General features: G+C 35.5%; 1 protein-coding gene across 2 annotated transcripts in view; it reads right to left on the bottom strand.

Annotated features, from left to right (window-relative positions):
* Positions 1-17,353, bottom strand: part of GLRA3 (glycine receptor alpha 3) — an 86,475-nt gene that overhangs the window by 28,918 nt on the left and 40,204 nt on the right. For both annotated transcript variants that reach the window (XM_054066151.1, XM_054066152.1), the window contains exons 4-5: positions 11,988-12,211; positions 8,368-8,450 (exon numbers count right to left, since the gene is read on the bottom strand). In XM_054066151.1, coding sequence (XP_053922126.1) covers positions 8,368-8,450; positions 11,988-12,211 — 307 coding nt within the window. The remainder of the gene's footprint in view (positions 1-8,367; positions 8,451-11,987; positions 12,212-17,353) is intronic.

Below are 17,353 nucleotides of genomic sequence, written 5' to 3'. Positions count from 1 at the left end.
GCTTCTAGATTCTTGGAGTTTCTCTTGTGGAGTGCCTTTATACTCGGGCTGACTCCTGGTTTACTTTGGTATGTTGTTGGGGCTGGATGACAATACTAAAAATGAGACCGTGCCATTTAAAATAAGTATTTAACTAAGATCAGACACTACTTAAATCACTACAAGCATGTATTAACTTTGTGAAGTAACACTTATTTTCCTGTCTTATTGAATGCATGACATTCTATAAACACAGTATTTAAATTCACTATTAAATGCCATAAACTATGAGAAATCAGAAGTATAGCTCTTATCAACCTTTACGTAAATTCAGTCAAAAAGACGTTGTGTGTAAAGTAGATTATCATTTGAAGCATGTAGATAATGGCCAGAAGTGATATCCCCTGAGTAAAACTCATTGAACTGACAAGAAACAACTGCTGTGTCAAAATGTATTTCACTAAATCAGATTCATTCATCTCTAATACATGCTTTTAATTTAATTATCTACCCCGTCTGCTAATTCTTCTATACTACAATCTATTAAAAATAATAGCAGTGTATGCAAAATTATGATGTAGGAATTATTTTTTATCATGTTTAAATTTTAAATACCCAGATATAGCCTTAGCATTCAATATTGTAACTTCAGTTTTGTAAGTAAAGAGTATAAATGTGTCTTAAAACACAGAGGAGCTTAATGGAGATGTAAGTTTATGTTACACTGAAGGAATTTTAAATAGTATTATATATATCTCATGTTTCCACTATGTACATTAAATTAATTCAACTTAAATTAAATATCTGCTACTTATTTATTAAATGTGACATTTCTTACAGCCCTTTATTAAATGTGAAATATATGGACCAATCAAATATGCCTACTGAATTAGGGAAATCTAAAATCTTGTAATAATCCTATAATTGGGGAAATGAGAAAACATAAATTATTTAAGCATATTGAACTTAGGGCTAACAGTAATTTATCCCTAAAATTTCTTCAGCAAAGAGTTTTCCTGATTTTCCAACTGAAAATATTTTGTTACTTGGTACAATTCCAAATATTCTAATGATTTCTTTATTTTTTTTTCTAACTACTGCATTTTTCTTTCTTCTTTGCATAGAGAAAAGGAAGAAAGGCTACAGTGGAAAGTATTGTCACCAGCAGAAATAAAGCAGAATTGGAGGATTTGCAAGAACAAACTTCCAACCCAGGATATTTTATGCACAAAAGGGTTAAAACCCATGTTGGTTTGTATGAGAAATTATTCAGGCGGAACAGCAATGCTAAAGCTAGCTGAGTTTCTTTAATACACCCCAAAAAAGGAAATATATTTTTTTAAATTCATTGTATGAAGAAGTTTTGATACATAGCACAGTCCTTAACACTCAGAATGCTCATGGTATTGTCTGCACTGTGCATAAGGGGGAAAAAGGCATTTCTATAGAAATATCCCTTTAAAATAATTAGTGGCTACCATACTGTAGTGTATGCACTATTATAGTTTAGATGTATAGTATTATATATATGTAATGACCCTAAAATTCAGTCCTCCAACATCTTAATTTTGGGAGTTCTTCTGATTGTTATAACTATTGAAATGGCTGGGCTCTCAGGAGCACTAAAAGCCATCAGATTTTGAAAATACCTTAAAGTTCAGCCTCAGCAACAAAGTAGAGAATTACGATCCTGATACGGTTAAGGTACCAAATTGCTCAGTGCCATTAGTAGCGGATGTGGGGGGACTAAGCGCACAGCGAGTAGCAGAGAGGTAGGTAGCTTTAGTAATGAAAATTTTGAGGCTTCAAGGGCAGAATGTTATTTTTTATATTTAGTATCCTAGAATTGTCAGCCTTAAAAGTTTACATTATTGGAACTATGTGGATAGCTTTAAATTTCTGATGCAACTGCCTGAGTGCAACGGGAGTGTACAGAATTTTCATGCATGTGCATTTACAGTACTGATGCCTAACTTTGCAAAATGGAAATGATTAGATGCTGCAAAAAGTCTCTGCTAAAATGCATTTACCTTACTCATCTAGATAAAAAAGTACACTTGTCCATCCACTGCTGAAATGAGTTTCATAGGAATAAAAACGAAAACAAGCAAATTATTTCATTGTCTGCATAAGATCAGGAACTGATTAGCTGGCAAAAGACAGATGAGAGAAGTGAGTAACGGCCATTTCTCTGTTCCAGGTTTATGCAGCAACAGTCAAGCTAACTGGTCAAGCTCATAATTAAACCTGAGTGTTCTTGAGACACAACTGCAATTAAAAATAATTGATCTGAATGTACTAGTACCCAAATAGTAAAATTCAATAAGACAGATATCTTTGTGTGGTCTTTCAAATTTTTCAATGATATTCCTGAATAATGGCACCATTTGAAGAAAGGACTCATTTGTTGGGTAGTTATATGTGGAAACAGTTCAAATAATATACTTTAAGAATTATGCTAGCAATGATAGATAGATAAATACATTACAGCTTCAATCCAGTGCAATATTTTTTCATTAAATATTTATAAGGCATAATAATTAAAATAAGGCAAAACATCTTAAACTAAATTTTAGAAATACTAAATCTTAAGTCCACTTGGGCTTTTGGTTCCTACTTGGCTGCTTGTGTTACCTAATTAATAAATATGCGCTGTCTATAAGCAATTTAAAGAAAATAATTCAGTAACATAACTTCAAGTAAAAGTCTAAATGCCTGTTGCTGTTACTGGTCTGTTGTCAAAGATTAGAGATACACTGTGTACATTTTCAAGATGGTCTATGTGATAAAATAGCTGAGAAGTGTATTCCATCGCATTGTTATCACTCTGCAAGTGGAACAGTAAATACCAGTCATATGATCAGATCACCTTTTCAGGAAACTGTGGGATTGAAATTTGAACAGATACAGGGTTGCTAGTACAAACTTGCACTGTATGTGTTATATTGTTAAATATGTTCTGCATCTTGTAGAAATGCACTGAAATGTGGAGTAATTATAAAGAACAAGATATTTCTTGTTAGGGATTCTAAGGGATATGGAATATAATGGTATCTTTATTGTGCTGTTAGGCCCATAAATATTGAAACCACAGAAACTAACTGGAAGGAGAATTGAAACAATCTAGGATGCTGAATTTGAGGAAATAAAGGAACCAACTCACAGCAATGTCACTGAATGAGGTATTGTGCCCTTTGAAGTTTTTCAAGTTCAGCTTCACACTTGCCGAAGCCCTGTCTCCCCAATGACACCTGTTTCTTGATTCTCATCCTTACATTTGCTATGACATGGGTGCCCAGGCCAAATATTAATATGGTGATGGTTCTTGTACGTTATTTATACTTTTTCAGTTTTGCAAAAATAGCAAAGACAATACTCGATCACATTTCCTATGGCTCTAACAGTTCCATCAAGGGAAATAATTTCAGTGGCCTTCTACTCAACTCTGAGAGTATAGAAAGTGATGATCCAAAGCCAAATCAAAAGAGTGCTTTTATCAGCTACATATACCTTTAAATGTTTATTAACTCTGCTCATAAATATATGGAGCTTATTCCGTAGAGACATAAGTGCTTAAGCCTTGAATCCTGACATCTTCTTGATGGTGGTTTTGGTGACTATTATAAATTGCTACCAGATATTTTTATTACCAGTGATTGGGAAATACAATATTATGAACAAGTTATGGCTACATTTTAGTGTTGAAAAAAAGGACAGTGAGCCACTGGCCTGGTCAGTATATGAAGATGCTGCTCACTTTTTCACTGATCCTTGAAAAAAATGACCCTTTCATACTACAGAAGTGGAGGCTACCATCTAGTATAGGGGTCTGCAGGACCAGGCCAACCTATACTAAATCAAGTGGATTAATATGGACTTCTGTCGAAAAAGAAAAAACCAAACTTTTTCTTTGGTCTCAGTTATCTTTCCCAGAAAATCTTATCTTTTCAAAAATTATGTTGATGAGTTGTTATCCACATCCATATGAGGTCCCTGAAAGAAAATAGATTGTACCTGTGTTTTTTTAAACACTGTTATTAATCTTACTAAAAAATACAATCTTTTCATTCATACAATTTTGAAAGTATAGGAACAAAGCCCATTTTAAACAAATACGGCTCCATTCAACCCACATCAATCCACATGACTCTATAGAACTTACAATAACCAAGATTTTTATAACAGTTGCATTTTTGTAGGGAGTTTGGTTCCCCTATGGAATTTATTTTACAGTTCTTTTAATCCCAGTGATTTACCTAAATTCCATTCTCACTTTTTTAATGTTTAGTAAGCTACAGGTCCAAGAGTAAAATCATATTTATTCAGGAAACTGAGTAGTTCTTGAGGTATCCCGCTGAAGCAAGGACTAGAGTTATTTCACTAATCTTTTCATTAGGCATCCCAGCAGTGTGTATCTAGGACAGGTTTCTTGCACATTACTGTTCATAAGAACATGGCAGAAGTTTGAATTGTGCCCTAAATTCCAAGCAACATATCAGGGAAGATCTGTCAGAGCTAACGAATCTGGTTTTGACTTAGGGTTAGAATAAATTCTTCTAATATATATTACGCACCAAAAGTGTTAGCTTGCGAAATCAGCTATGATGCATTTCAAGGCTAAATTTATGCTGCAGCTCAAAGAAAGCAGGATTTTGTTCTATGTGCATATGAGCTGCTTTGCAAAGGGTCTGTCCCTTGCGCTGCACTCTAAGTCATTCTGACAGTCTCTCCCTTGGGAGTTACAATTTTATCCTTAGTCTGAATTTTAGAGAAGAATAACATTATGGACCCAGCCTTCTACCACATTTTTCAACCCTAATATTCCTTACCAAAGCTCACAGATTTTCAGCTGTCACTTTCATACTACTTTATGTGGGTTCAGCAGCAGTTGTACACTTACTACTGCCTTTTCATCCTGTGCTGGTCGGCAGCTGAAGACTACAAATATCTAGCTCTTTGTAGCTATGTGTCAGGTCTCACTTCAGATATCCACCCTGCAAAGTCACCCACCCGCAAAGTCAAAACCATAGGATTTGACAATATTGTGCTACTGGAACAGAAAGGAGACAAGAGCTATGGTTTCCATATGCTCAGGCACAGGCAGGTATCGACATAGTGTGTCCATAATTACTCTAACTCAGATAAACAACTGAGCTTCCCTGGCAGATAAGAAATATACTCCAGTTCTATTATTTTTCTCACAGTGCTTTTGTGCTGTTGTGGGAAAGGAGCAATATGCACATCATTTTCTGTACTGAAGTAGCCTGTACTACAGCAGCCTGCTTACAGATCTTTCCATTTGCATAATCTCTAACTTAAAGAGTGGGAGGAAGGAAATTGTACTATTCGGGTAACATCATCAAATAGTACAGAGTGGATTTTCTCTCAAGCATCCAAAAGGCAGGGGCATGATTGCTTAGAAAGACTAAAAAGCCTCCATAAATCAAAAGGGAAAAAAAAGCCCATTGTTCATTGAGAGACAATAAGCATCAAAATAAAATTATGAGGTGAAAAAAGGCCATTGTTTATTGAGAGAGACAATAAGCATCAAAATAAAGTTATGAAGCAACAAATTACGTATGTTGCTTTTCATAGTATATTTATTCTTTTAGAAATTATTCTTTTCACTGTTCTTTGAAACTCATGAATATTGAATGTCATATAAAGTTGCAATGTATGAATAAAGGAATGCTGTGAGATAAAAGTGAAACTTTAAAAAAAAAGAGAGAGACAGCAAGCTCTAGCACATGAAAGAAAAACATTACCTGGAACACAGCCACAGAAATAAATACATATCTAGTCAATATTTCTTTGTATCTTATTCAAGTGGAATAAAACTAAAATTATCTCACATGCCTATAGGCTGCCGTGGTCTAAGGCATAGAAATGTAGAAAGGAGTATTTCATATGTGCATTTTCATTTGCTTCCTTTCTCAGATATAAAAGCAGCTCATTCTAGTTGCTGAGAAATCATTTGTTAAAATAAATCCTTTAAAAATAGGAGACATTTCCACTTAAATATTTTTCAGACACTTCACGATATAAGTGAACTACTTTAATCAGGGGCAAATCCAGCTGCATAGATTGACCTTGGAAAAAATATTACATGAGATGTCTGAAAACAAAAATATCATATAGGAAGAAAAAATCTGAACATGAATTTTCCTCTGAGAACTTTCTGTGCTGGAACAACAGTATCAATATGGAAGGAAAGCATCTAGTGCTAAAAAAAAATCATTATTTAATAGCACATGTAAAACCGATGGTCTGTTCTTTGTAAGTAACTGTCAGCCTTTCTTTGCAACCTGGTGGTAAGATGAGTAAGAAAAACATGAGTGATTTGTAAGAAACAGTCTAATTTGCTTATTGACACATGTAGGAGCAAGGCTAGCAAGATCAGATACAATTAAAAGAAGCTGTGAGATGAATAGGCCTTGCGAATTCATAATTGTACAACGTTCTACCCAATTTGGCACTCAGTGGAAAAAAGGGCAATAGTGACCACTTGAAAAACAAACACCTGGAAGCATGGCTGCTGTAGTTTTGCTCTTGCAATCACTTTGTTTTTTATAGTACAGCCCAATGATCAGATAATTTATTAAGGACAGAGGAGGACTGTGTTCTCAGTGTTGAGACTCCACGTCTTCCACTTCCTCAGAGAGCACATTAACCACCAGGTCTAGTGCTTCAATCCTGCTGTTTAAGTCTCACTGTGCACCAAAAATGTAAGCCAGATAGCCACAGAGGAATATGACACTGGCCTAGAAATCACAGATGCTCGGATGGATTCAGGCTCTCATGTTATGTCAGTACTTACCCCAGAAGATTTGCTATGAAGTTTGGGAAAATGCTACATATACCCATATTCCTATGTTATTCTATAATTTGAAGAGAACTGAATGCCTGTTCTTAGCCAAAAACTCTGGAATTTTAATATTTCTGCTCACTTTTTTCTAAATTTTGGAAATTGGCCAGAGTTCAGACCCATATAAAATATGTTTTTTTACCTAGTTACTCTCATCCAGCATGTACACATTTTTTGCAACTTCTCCAAGGTATCTATTTACTTTCCTGTATAGAGAAACTGGGTTTGGGTAGGTAACTTCTGTCTCTTGAAGGTCTAGGAGCTTGGAAATTACATCACTGTACCTGTCTTCTCTGGGTCTGTCTCAAAGTAGTTTCTCTTGGTTTTGGTGAGCAAGTTTGTTCTTGCAAACCTAACTGGTGATTCTACTATCAGACATGTAGGTATAGGCAGAGATCCTATATGCTGCAAAATTTTCTGCCTCAGGCCAGCTACTTTGCCTGTAGTCTCTATTTTTCAGTGTCTGGAGTTGCAGGTAAAATAGAATTAGACAAGGTGATATGGGGAAAGCTTTATTACTTGTAACTTCCTTATGGAGCTAAATTTCAGTGTTCTCTCTAACTAGCAGATTTTGAAGCACTCATTTGTATTTTGTTCAGCTGTTCTTTTGTGAACAGTGACTCTCTCTAATATGTGAAGGTGCATCAGGGAATTTACTTCCACTGAACTGAATGATTAAAAACAAGACTTCAGTGAAAAATGTTCTGCTGGAAAATACAGTAGAAAATCTACAGTGCTATTCAACTAATAAGTGTTGGTTTTCTATGGTGCAGTTTATGGGAATTATTAGTTCCTGCAAGGTTTTTATAAAGCAAAGCAGATGCCTGTTCAAGAATGCTCAGTTGTATGACCTGCCCTTACAAAGGTTGAAAGAGAGGAAAAAAACCAGCTGAGTTATATGAAGTTGTTAAAGCAGCAATTTCATAACTTTTTAAATACTTTTTTTTCCTAAATTATACCTTTTCCTTGCTCGGTCAAATACTATACTTTCTGTTTGAAGCACAACTGAATATAGTGAATATACTTGCCATCTGTATGTAATCTGATACAACTGCCTCATATTAACCTTTTATTTAGTCACATTGATTATAAAGGTGATGTAGGTTATCAGTAAGATTATCTGCTTTGGTTGACTGAGGAGTTTTGTTTAAATCCTGAATATATTCTATTGCTCTAAATTCCTTGACATTGGCAGCAAATAGCTCTCTCTGTGAAATTTCTGATGCCAGATTCAGTCATTGCCCTTGTATTAAAACCCCATTTTATAATATTATCATCTGTATATTGTAGTGAAAGGCAGATCTGGCTTTCACACCCTCCATTTTTGTGTAAAAGCATACCATCACCCATATGACAATCCTTCCTTTGAAAATCACGTATGTTTCACAGATTCTTTTGCAACACAGAGGATTCTCTTTTTGAAGATTTGTTCTTGTACCACTATAAGAGGTCTTTACACTGCCTGCACAGCTGTTGCAATCTCTACAGAAGTATTTATAGGATAGTACATTACTCAAACTTACAACTTTCCAGCTGCATTATACATGTTTGCACATCCATTGGAAAATTTTTGAGATCCATTGGACAGGACAGTATTAAAGTCAATCTGAAGGAACACAAAAAAAATATATATTAAAAAAATACAACAAAAATGTCATAGAACTGCACAAGAAGAATGCATGAAAACACTGGAAGTCATTAGAAATAGAGGAAAATACATATTTTCATTAGAAAGCTTTCATAAAGGATACTTATTAGCCAGACACATTTCACTCTCTTAGCCTACTAGGTTGATGTGGAAAAAAATTATTACAGACTTTCAGAAAAACATATTTTTCAGAAGAATTACCTAACTTTATGGGTAGTCTAAAGAAATGCAACAGCATGCTTCTTTTTTTTTTTTTTGTGCTACAGCAGAATTATTCTACTGTTACAGTATTTCAAATCCTTGGCATAAAATTTACCCAGATCTGCAAGAATTTCATAACAGATGTCAGCTGCAAATCATGGTGGCGAAGTAATTTATGTGTTATTGTTGTAAAATAAGGTGCTTAAATTGTCAACAGAAAGGTTTAACATAACATTTTATGATATTGGTTGTAGACTGAAATATGCCTGTAAATTTGAACTGCAGCTGTGTTTCATGTGAGTCCTGATACCTTCTATGAAATGCTTTGCAACCTATAGGCAAAAGAGATATTTTTACCTTTTTTTAACAATAACTTATCTTTAGAACGATATTTCTCAGAAGAATGAGAAAGAAGATTATAACAGGTAAGGGCAGATGAATAGTGTGACCAGCAGGACAAAGGAAGTGATTTTCCCCTTATATTTAGCACTGAAGAGGTTGCACCACAAACAATGTGTTCAGTTTTGGGCCCCTCACTACAAGAAAGACATTGAGCTGCTGAAGCAGGTGTAAAGAAGGGCAATGGAGCTGGTGAAGGGTCTAGAGAACAAGTCTTATGAGAGACAGCTGAGGGAACTGCGATTGTTTAGCCTGGAGAAAAGGAAGCTGAGCAGAAACCTTATCACTCTACAACTACCTGAAAGGAGATTGTAGTCAGGTGAGTGTTGGTCTCTTCTCCCAAGTAACAAGAAACAGGACAAGAGGAAAGGGCATCAAATTGTGCCAGGGGAGGGTTAGATTGGATATTATGAAAATTTTCTTCACCAAAAGGGCTATAAAGAATCAGAACAGGCTGTCCAGGGAAGTGGTTGAGTCACCATTCTTGGAGGTAATGTGGATGTAGATGTGGCACACAGTTGAGTGGTGGACTTGGCATTGTTAGGTTAAGGGTTGGACTTCATGACCTTAAAGGTCATTTCCACCTAAAAAAATCTATGACTCTATGATTCTGTGTTTTTCCTCACTGGCCATTTTTAGGTATCCATTCATCATTCAGGGTCATGACTGCACCTTTCTTGCTAGAAAATATCTTCTGTGAAAATTTTGTCCCCAATTCATTCATCTGTTCAGTTGATAGAATATTCTCAAAAAGCCTGAGAGGCTTGATTTCAATTCATTACACATACAGATTTTCTAGAATGTCAGTACTCTAATCCCTCTCTTCTAAACCCGTTTCTGGCATTGGGGCTAAAGGGAAGTGGGCAGTTGGTGACAAGCGTGGTCTCACAGTTCTTTTACCATACTTTTTTCTTCTCCAAAATTTCTTAATTCTTTGTTGCTGTAACTTCTGTTTAGCCTGCCAGTGACAGAGTTGAAGGGAGAGAGCCTGAGGAGGGAACTCAGACCCTGGCCCTATTACAATGCTATTAAAAATGGTTTCAAATGTGAAATGTGACAAGTAGGCTAGTAACATGGCAAGTCATTTCGGAGAAGAGGCACCTGGACTTTACTTTGTGCTTCAGTAAATCTTTCAGTATTTTATATTAAGTATTCATTGAATCAGGAACTGGAATATTGTCTTTTTTTTCTTGTCTGAATTGTTGTAATGCAGTTATGGGAGGAGAAGACATTAGGCAAGGAAAGGAAAAGGCAAATTTAGAAATAAGTATTTTTTCTTTTAATATGAGCACATTAGCTATTACCAAGTCTCTCCTCATCAAAAGCATCTTTGACTCAAATTCACATAGCAGCTCAACTAAATACCAATTGTATGACTTTAAATCTGCTTCCGAAATTGTAATAGCTTTTGGTTAAATCATGGCAACACAAACTTTCTGGCTCCATAAGAAACGTAGGAGCTATCTGGCATCTACTGTGATCACAGTCAATGGTTTCTTTTATAATTTAATATTATAATGTTTCTCACGATTGTTTGGTTTTACCTCATTTCACAAGACCATGAACTTGGTCTGAATTCTATCAAAGTTGTAATTAATCCAAACTTGACTTGGTTAAGTGATGGTGGCTATACTCTGTGTGGTACATATCTGGAGGGAGTAGGCAAGGAGGAGGAGTTATCTGATTAGAGTGGAATAACTGCCAGTGCCTCTCAGGGTGACTCAGACAGCTTGGAGATAATTGATTTAGCTCTACTTTCTACCCGGATCCAGAGAAGAAATCCTTTTTTACTTGCTTTCTACCTGTTTCCAGTAACAGAGTATGTTGTGACACTGAAGAATGGCTATGTTCCCAGAATGGCAGACTAACCTGCTTTTGGAGATTAAATGTTTGCAGGAATTTTAACCCAACCCTTTCTCCCTATGTGAGCTTGACAAGATGCTGCTCACTTGCACTGTAAGGAGAGAGGAATGAGACTTCCTTGCCAGTGATACATACACATATGCCACAATATTTTCTTTTCCTCTTAGTATACCAACTGTTTTACAGATTCCTAATGTCTGTTTAAAAAAATCAATTACCCATTAATGCAGTATTCTAAAAGCATGTAAAGCAAAACACTAAGTGGACAAGAGGTATATTTATTTCGAGAAATGTAACATTTTGCACAAGTATGTCACTGTGTTAATACCTGTATCATCTCTAGTATTAGAGCATTAAAATCCTTATATCCAATGTGTTTCTCATTAGATTAGGTTTTTGAAGACAGTGGTAAAATGCTTACTATTCTCTTTATTAATAAAAGGAAAGTGGGGAGAAGAGAAAAGAAGTAGGATAACCCGATTTTCTCAATACTTATGATTGCTGCTTACAGCTTCTTAAACTTTTCAAAAGTTTACTTTCCACTTTTCTCTCCATCTCCAGTAGTAAGAGAACTATCCTTTAAATGTCATGCTTCCTCAAACAGGTCATGTTTCCATGTTGGAGTGCAACTGCAATATCCAAAAAGGTGAAAAAGAAATAACATTGGATTGTCATGACATTGAAGGCTACAGCATGTGAAACTCATACACACACCAGCTCAGATTATAGCACTACAGCTTTATTTGCCCTGTACGAGTGTCCCAGGTCCTCTAGGCTCAACATCTGTACTTTAAAATGGGAAAGATTCTTTTTTATTATTTTTACTATGTGCATGCCTAAGGATGGATCATTTAGTATTAATTATTTTCTTATTAACAATGAACAGCAATGATGATGAAGCTCTGTATTCAAAACTCACAACTACTTTAGTAATCGTTCTGCATGACTTGTAACTGACGATATCCTTTGTCAATTCTTAGGTGCATCTTTTCAGCTTTTATCTGAAAAAAAATTGTCAGAGTAGAGACTCACCTGATGGAATAAAGTACATTTCCATTTTTAAAAATTCGCAACAACTTATTATCTGTTGTAACTTCATGAAAATTGGCACCTTTTTCATTAGCAAAGAACAAATCAGGTTTCCAAATTGAATCCAGCATGGATGGGTCTAAGTCTAAAGAGTCATCTGGATATTCACTGTAGGCGAGGCGTGGATCATTCCAATTCTGACGGAGAAAGATGTTCACCCGGTAATCCTAAATGAAACAGAAAACAAGCAAAGCTTTATCAAGCATAGGGATTTAGCTTTTATTTCATTTCTTAGCCATGTAATCCCCTGTCCATCTGTGGATGACAAAAGAATTACTTAGCTGAATGCCAGCATGATACCTACTTGTATTCCTGGGGACACAATGGATAAGAATAAAGATGCATTTCAGGGCAATTGAAAAAATCACAGGCTAAGTAAATTCAGCGTCTGTGTGCAGTTCATATAACTCCATATTACTTTACCCCTACAGTTTGACCCTGGGTACTACTGACCTGCCAGCCCCATCTGTGTGCCTAGGAAGATCATGGAACAGATCCTCTTGAAGGAAACTGTGCTGAGGCACATGAAGTAGAGGGAGGTGACTTGAGACAGACAGATAACTTCATCAAGGGCAAGTCATGCCCCACGAACCTAGTGGCCTTTTATGAGGGAGTGACTACCTCAGTAGACAAGGGAAGACCCATGGATGTCATCTATCTGGACTTCTCTAAGGTCTTTGATGTGGTCCACCACAAAATCCTTCTTTCTAAATTAGAGAGATATGGATTTAATAGATGGATTTGGTGGATAAGAAACTAGTTGGATGGTCAAACCCAGAGGGTAGTGGTTAACAGCTCAATGTCCAGATGGAGATCAGTAATGATCAGTGTCCCTCAAGGGTCTGTTCCGGGATCAGTGTTGTTTAATATCTTCATCAATGACACAGACTATGGGACTGAGGGCACCCTCAGCAAGTTTGCGGATTACACCAAGCTGAGTGGTGAGGTTGACAGCGCTGAGGGACAGGATGCCATCCAGAAGGACTTGAACAAGCTGCAGAACTGGTCTTGTGAAAACCTCATGATGTTCAACAAGGTGAAGTACAAGGTCCTGCACCTGGATTGAGGCAGCCTTCAGTATCAGTCTGGGGGATGAAGAGATTGAGAGCAGCCCTGCAGAGGTTATTTGTATAACCTGAAGTATGTCTCTTGTTACTTTTATCTATAGAGTATGATGAGTTTATGAATGGGATTACTTATAAAGTAAGGGACTTCTCATATATATAAGACAGAACAGGCAGAAAAGCGTAGCAGAAAGTTGAAATGAATATGGAAAATGGAGGAAGACAAATGGAAGAATCTGCACTAGGTTATATTAATCTATTTTGTATGACAGTTTGCCTAAAGTTTACTGTTTCAAATTGTTTTCAGCTTTTAAAATGAAAAAAGACCCTAGTTAAATTTTTGATTGAAGCAATTGGAACTATTTTTCATTGTTCTCTCCCCTGAAAAGTCTGACTTAAATTTGCACTCACCATTCACTTAGAAAATTCCTAATCTATCAAAAGGAAAGAGATACATTTGACTGCTATTGCATGAGGGATAAGTACTCATCACCTCAGTTTATAATTGCACATTGTAAGCATAAGGCATAACTGCTTTAAACAAGTAGCGTTGTTTGATGCAAACAGAGAGACCAGAATTAAACTGCCAAAACTGATTTGCTTTCCTACAAGAGCATTACTATTCTCATGTGCTACTTGACCAGAGGGGTCACTCCTAACTCAAATAACTCTGTGCTGGGGAGTTTTCTTGAGGGGAGAGAGAAATGGTCATTTAAATTGTGATGACTTCCACAATCACTTCTATAACCTCAAGGCTGTCATTGTCTGAACAGCTGCTGTGCTCTAGTTCTACAGAATGAGGCCGATTTACGGATCTGCCCTTGCTTTACTGTCCTTCGAAACCCTTAGCCACAGGGTGAACTTTCTTAGAGGGTCAGCGTACTGTTCATCTCCTTCATAGAGTTCAATAATCAAAACGGGAGATTAGGCATTGCTCTTTGATGTCCATGCCAAGGTAGAGGCCATTATGGACTCCAGTACTAATATTTTGATTAGCAATTTTGAGCACACAGTGAAATCTAAAATACTTACATGATTATTTCTTCATTATACTGATACAGGTAAAGCTATACTTCCATAGCATATAGAATATAGCTAGAGTGCACAAATCCTCAAGTTATTAATTTTCTGGCTGTCGCTGGTTTATTTAATGCATTTTTAATTGGCACTGTATGTGGAATCCTTCTAGATCTGAGAGAGAGATATATAAATGTGAATTTCTAAAATATGTTTTTAATTTGAGAACTGCCTATCTCCAGTTCTCATAATTTTTGAATGCTGTCATTTGAACACAATCATCAAATTTTAATGCATAAATGAAGAATCATTCAGAGTGCTACCTATTGCAGTACAAAATACTAATTTTGTCTAATATGCCCATCTAAGTTAAATCTAGATTTGTTCTTCGCATAATATAGTCAAATGATTTTTGCTTAATTTGTTCATGCTCACTGTACGATTTTAACACAGAAATCTCATGGACTTAGAACACTGCTAAGAGTAAAGTAAAAGAAATTTAAAGGCAGTATGAGAAATACCGTTCTTGTAAAGAATTTTGTTTTAAACTGATAAATATGGCAATTTTTTATTCATGTTCATTAACAATCTGTATTGAAACTTGAGTTTCACATGAGGTTGTAAAAAATACCATAGAAACCAGATGCATTTACTGAAGTATAATATACAAAGATTTGTTCATTAAGTTTCCACTGATTTATTGGAAAAATATTAAGAGTCGTTTGAACATATTTTTACTAATTTTAGTCAATACATGTACTTAAAGTTCTTGAAAATTAAGAAGAAGCAAGGCCCACATTTGTAGATTATAGAAATGCCCAGACTAATAGCCCTCCAGTGGTTAGATTTCTCCCTTTCCAGGTTTCTATAGCTGTTAGTTACAGCTCATTGGACACAATGCTGGAAAAGCTTTCTGCAGACAAGGTCATTGACTGGAATTTACTTCACTGTAATGAAAGCTGAATACGATCCTCTGTAACTAAGAAGTTATCACATATGTACTGGGCAGCTCTGCTCACATGAAGGCTGAAGTCAGGAATGAAAATCAGCAGGGTGACCCAGAGTAAAAGGAAGGCAGAACTAAAGAGAACTACTAGAGCCATGGAGGAACAGCGAACAATTTAAATTATTTCAGTAGATGTTACAAGGGAGAGGACTACATATCAGGAAGAATAAGACCCTGGGGAACCAATGTATTTAAAAGCTACTTCAAATTAGGTATAATTTTGTAACTATTGTAAGTACAGTGGGCTATGAGTTTTATTTAATTTATCACCCCATAGGGAATGAGAGTATTTTGTCATACAATTGTGTGTGTGTTATTATTCCTCTACCTGTATCCACCCACTCCCCCCCCCAAAAAAAAAGTTATCAGGTGCTGAGTTATCATATTTTCAGGCACTACTGGAATGGCATTAGTTTCATATTTCAACTTAGCTTCCTTGGCACACCAACCAAAAAAAGGAATGCTGTAGACCATATATCACTTCATTTTTCATTTCGTTTCTTAGGTAAGTGAAAAACAATATTGGCCTTTATTCTGTAAAATATTACATTTTCCCTACACATTTTATCTTCAAAATACTTTTACTTAATCTTGACATAATTTGTTAAATAAGTTGTTTGCAATACGCTGATTAAAAGCCCTAAGCAACTTAACCTTTTATTATTTTAATTTTTATGCAATACTATGGAAAACAAAAGTCAGACATAAGATTAACTCTACAACTGGAAGATAGAATGGAAAGCTGCAGGAGAAAATGGCTATTTCTTGAATCATATAAGTGCTTCACAATCCATTATAGTACCCAGCTTGTTACTACTATGGGACAGCAGTGAAAACATAGTGCTAACATTTTTATTTTGCAGTTTCTAAGATGATTTTTCCCCTTGCAATCTATGCTTTCCTGGTTTGTAATAGCTATAATTAACTATTTTTTTTAACTTTAGAGATTTCACAAAAAAGTGGAAGATGATTACAGTGTTTGTTTTACTGACACAAAGTAGTAAAATGTGGGGATGATGGATACAGATTATTTGTTGTCTTCTCTCTCCAGTTTGCTTTCTCCTTCTCACTGATTAAAAGCTACTATGTTACAGAATATATTAATAGTCTTAATTTTTACTGGTGAGATTTTCTAAAGTTTCTATCTTAGTCTCTGAAAAACATACAACTTGACATGCTTTCCATTGCTGCCTTGATTAGTATAATTAGACAGGCTGCCCTGTGGCATATTAGTACTCAGTGGTAATAACATCTTTCCTTTTAAATTTCTTCACTGACCCTAAACACTACCGCTACACTTTAGGTAACTCAATTACTTTGGATAAATTGATGCAGTTTCTCTAATTTTGCTTCGCATATTTCAAAAATTCAGAGTGGACCAAAAGCTATTCAGCTAATGAGTTCAATATGTCTTTGATGAAATTTCCCTAGTATAGAAGCTCAAGTATTTAAATCTAAATAAGCCTCTCAAATTGGTAAGTCATTTTCCGTGTAGGTTGCCAATATCATTGCAAAATCAAAGCAGGAGAAAACCCTTGAAATTCACACTGATAAGAGAAACGTAAATATAGTTTGTGAAATTCAAGGAACTTCCATGTATTTCCTCATGCTTAATAACTGGAATTCCATCATTACTGTGATTATTTACAGTGAGGTCTCATCTGTAGTCATGCATGTTTGGAAAAAGAATATATAGAAGAAGGTGCAGAAAAGGTTGATATAGGACTGGACTTCTGTGAGGACAGAAACAAAAGGTCTGATTTTTTTAAACTGATAATACAAAGGACTTGTATTATGACCTGACTGATGACTTGATTGTGATATGTAAATATATTGAAGGGTAAATAATGGACACTTAAAACATTTTAAATCTAAGGCCAAGAACATCCTTAATTATCAATAAATTTAGGCTGGACTGAAATGACATCCTTTTGCTTATCATACTAATAAACATTATTGTTTTCACTGACAAGTTTTATTTTTGCATATAAGGGGACTTTTCTTATTTTTTGTTACATCATTGCATTATTTCATGTCTGAACTGCAGCAAGGATAGTGCATATATCTACGCTGTATGGCAGTTCAATTAATGAGTGAAAAAGCTTGCAACAGATTCCATGCTCCACCATTAACTGTAACTCATTAATCTGTCAGAGATTTACCATAGCAGCTAAAGAAAAATTAACTGTGATTTAAATTGATCACTGAATACTTAACTTCAA

Source organism: Cuculus canorus, chromosome 4 (genome assembly GCF_017976375.1).
Source record: "Cuculus canorus isolate bCucCan1 chromosome 4, bCucCan1.pri, whole genome shotgun sequence".
Taxonomy (NCBI): domain Eukaryota; kingdom Metazoa; phylum Chordata; class Aves; order Cuculiformes; family Cuculidae; genus Cuculus; species Cuculus canorus.
This window is presented reverse-complemented; position numbering and strand designations above follow the sequence as displayed.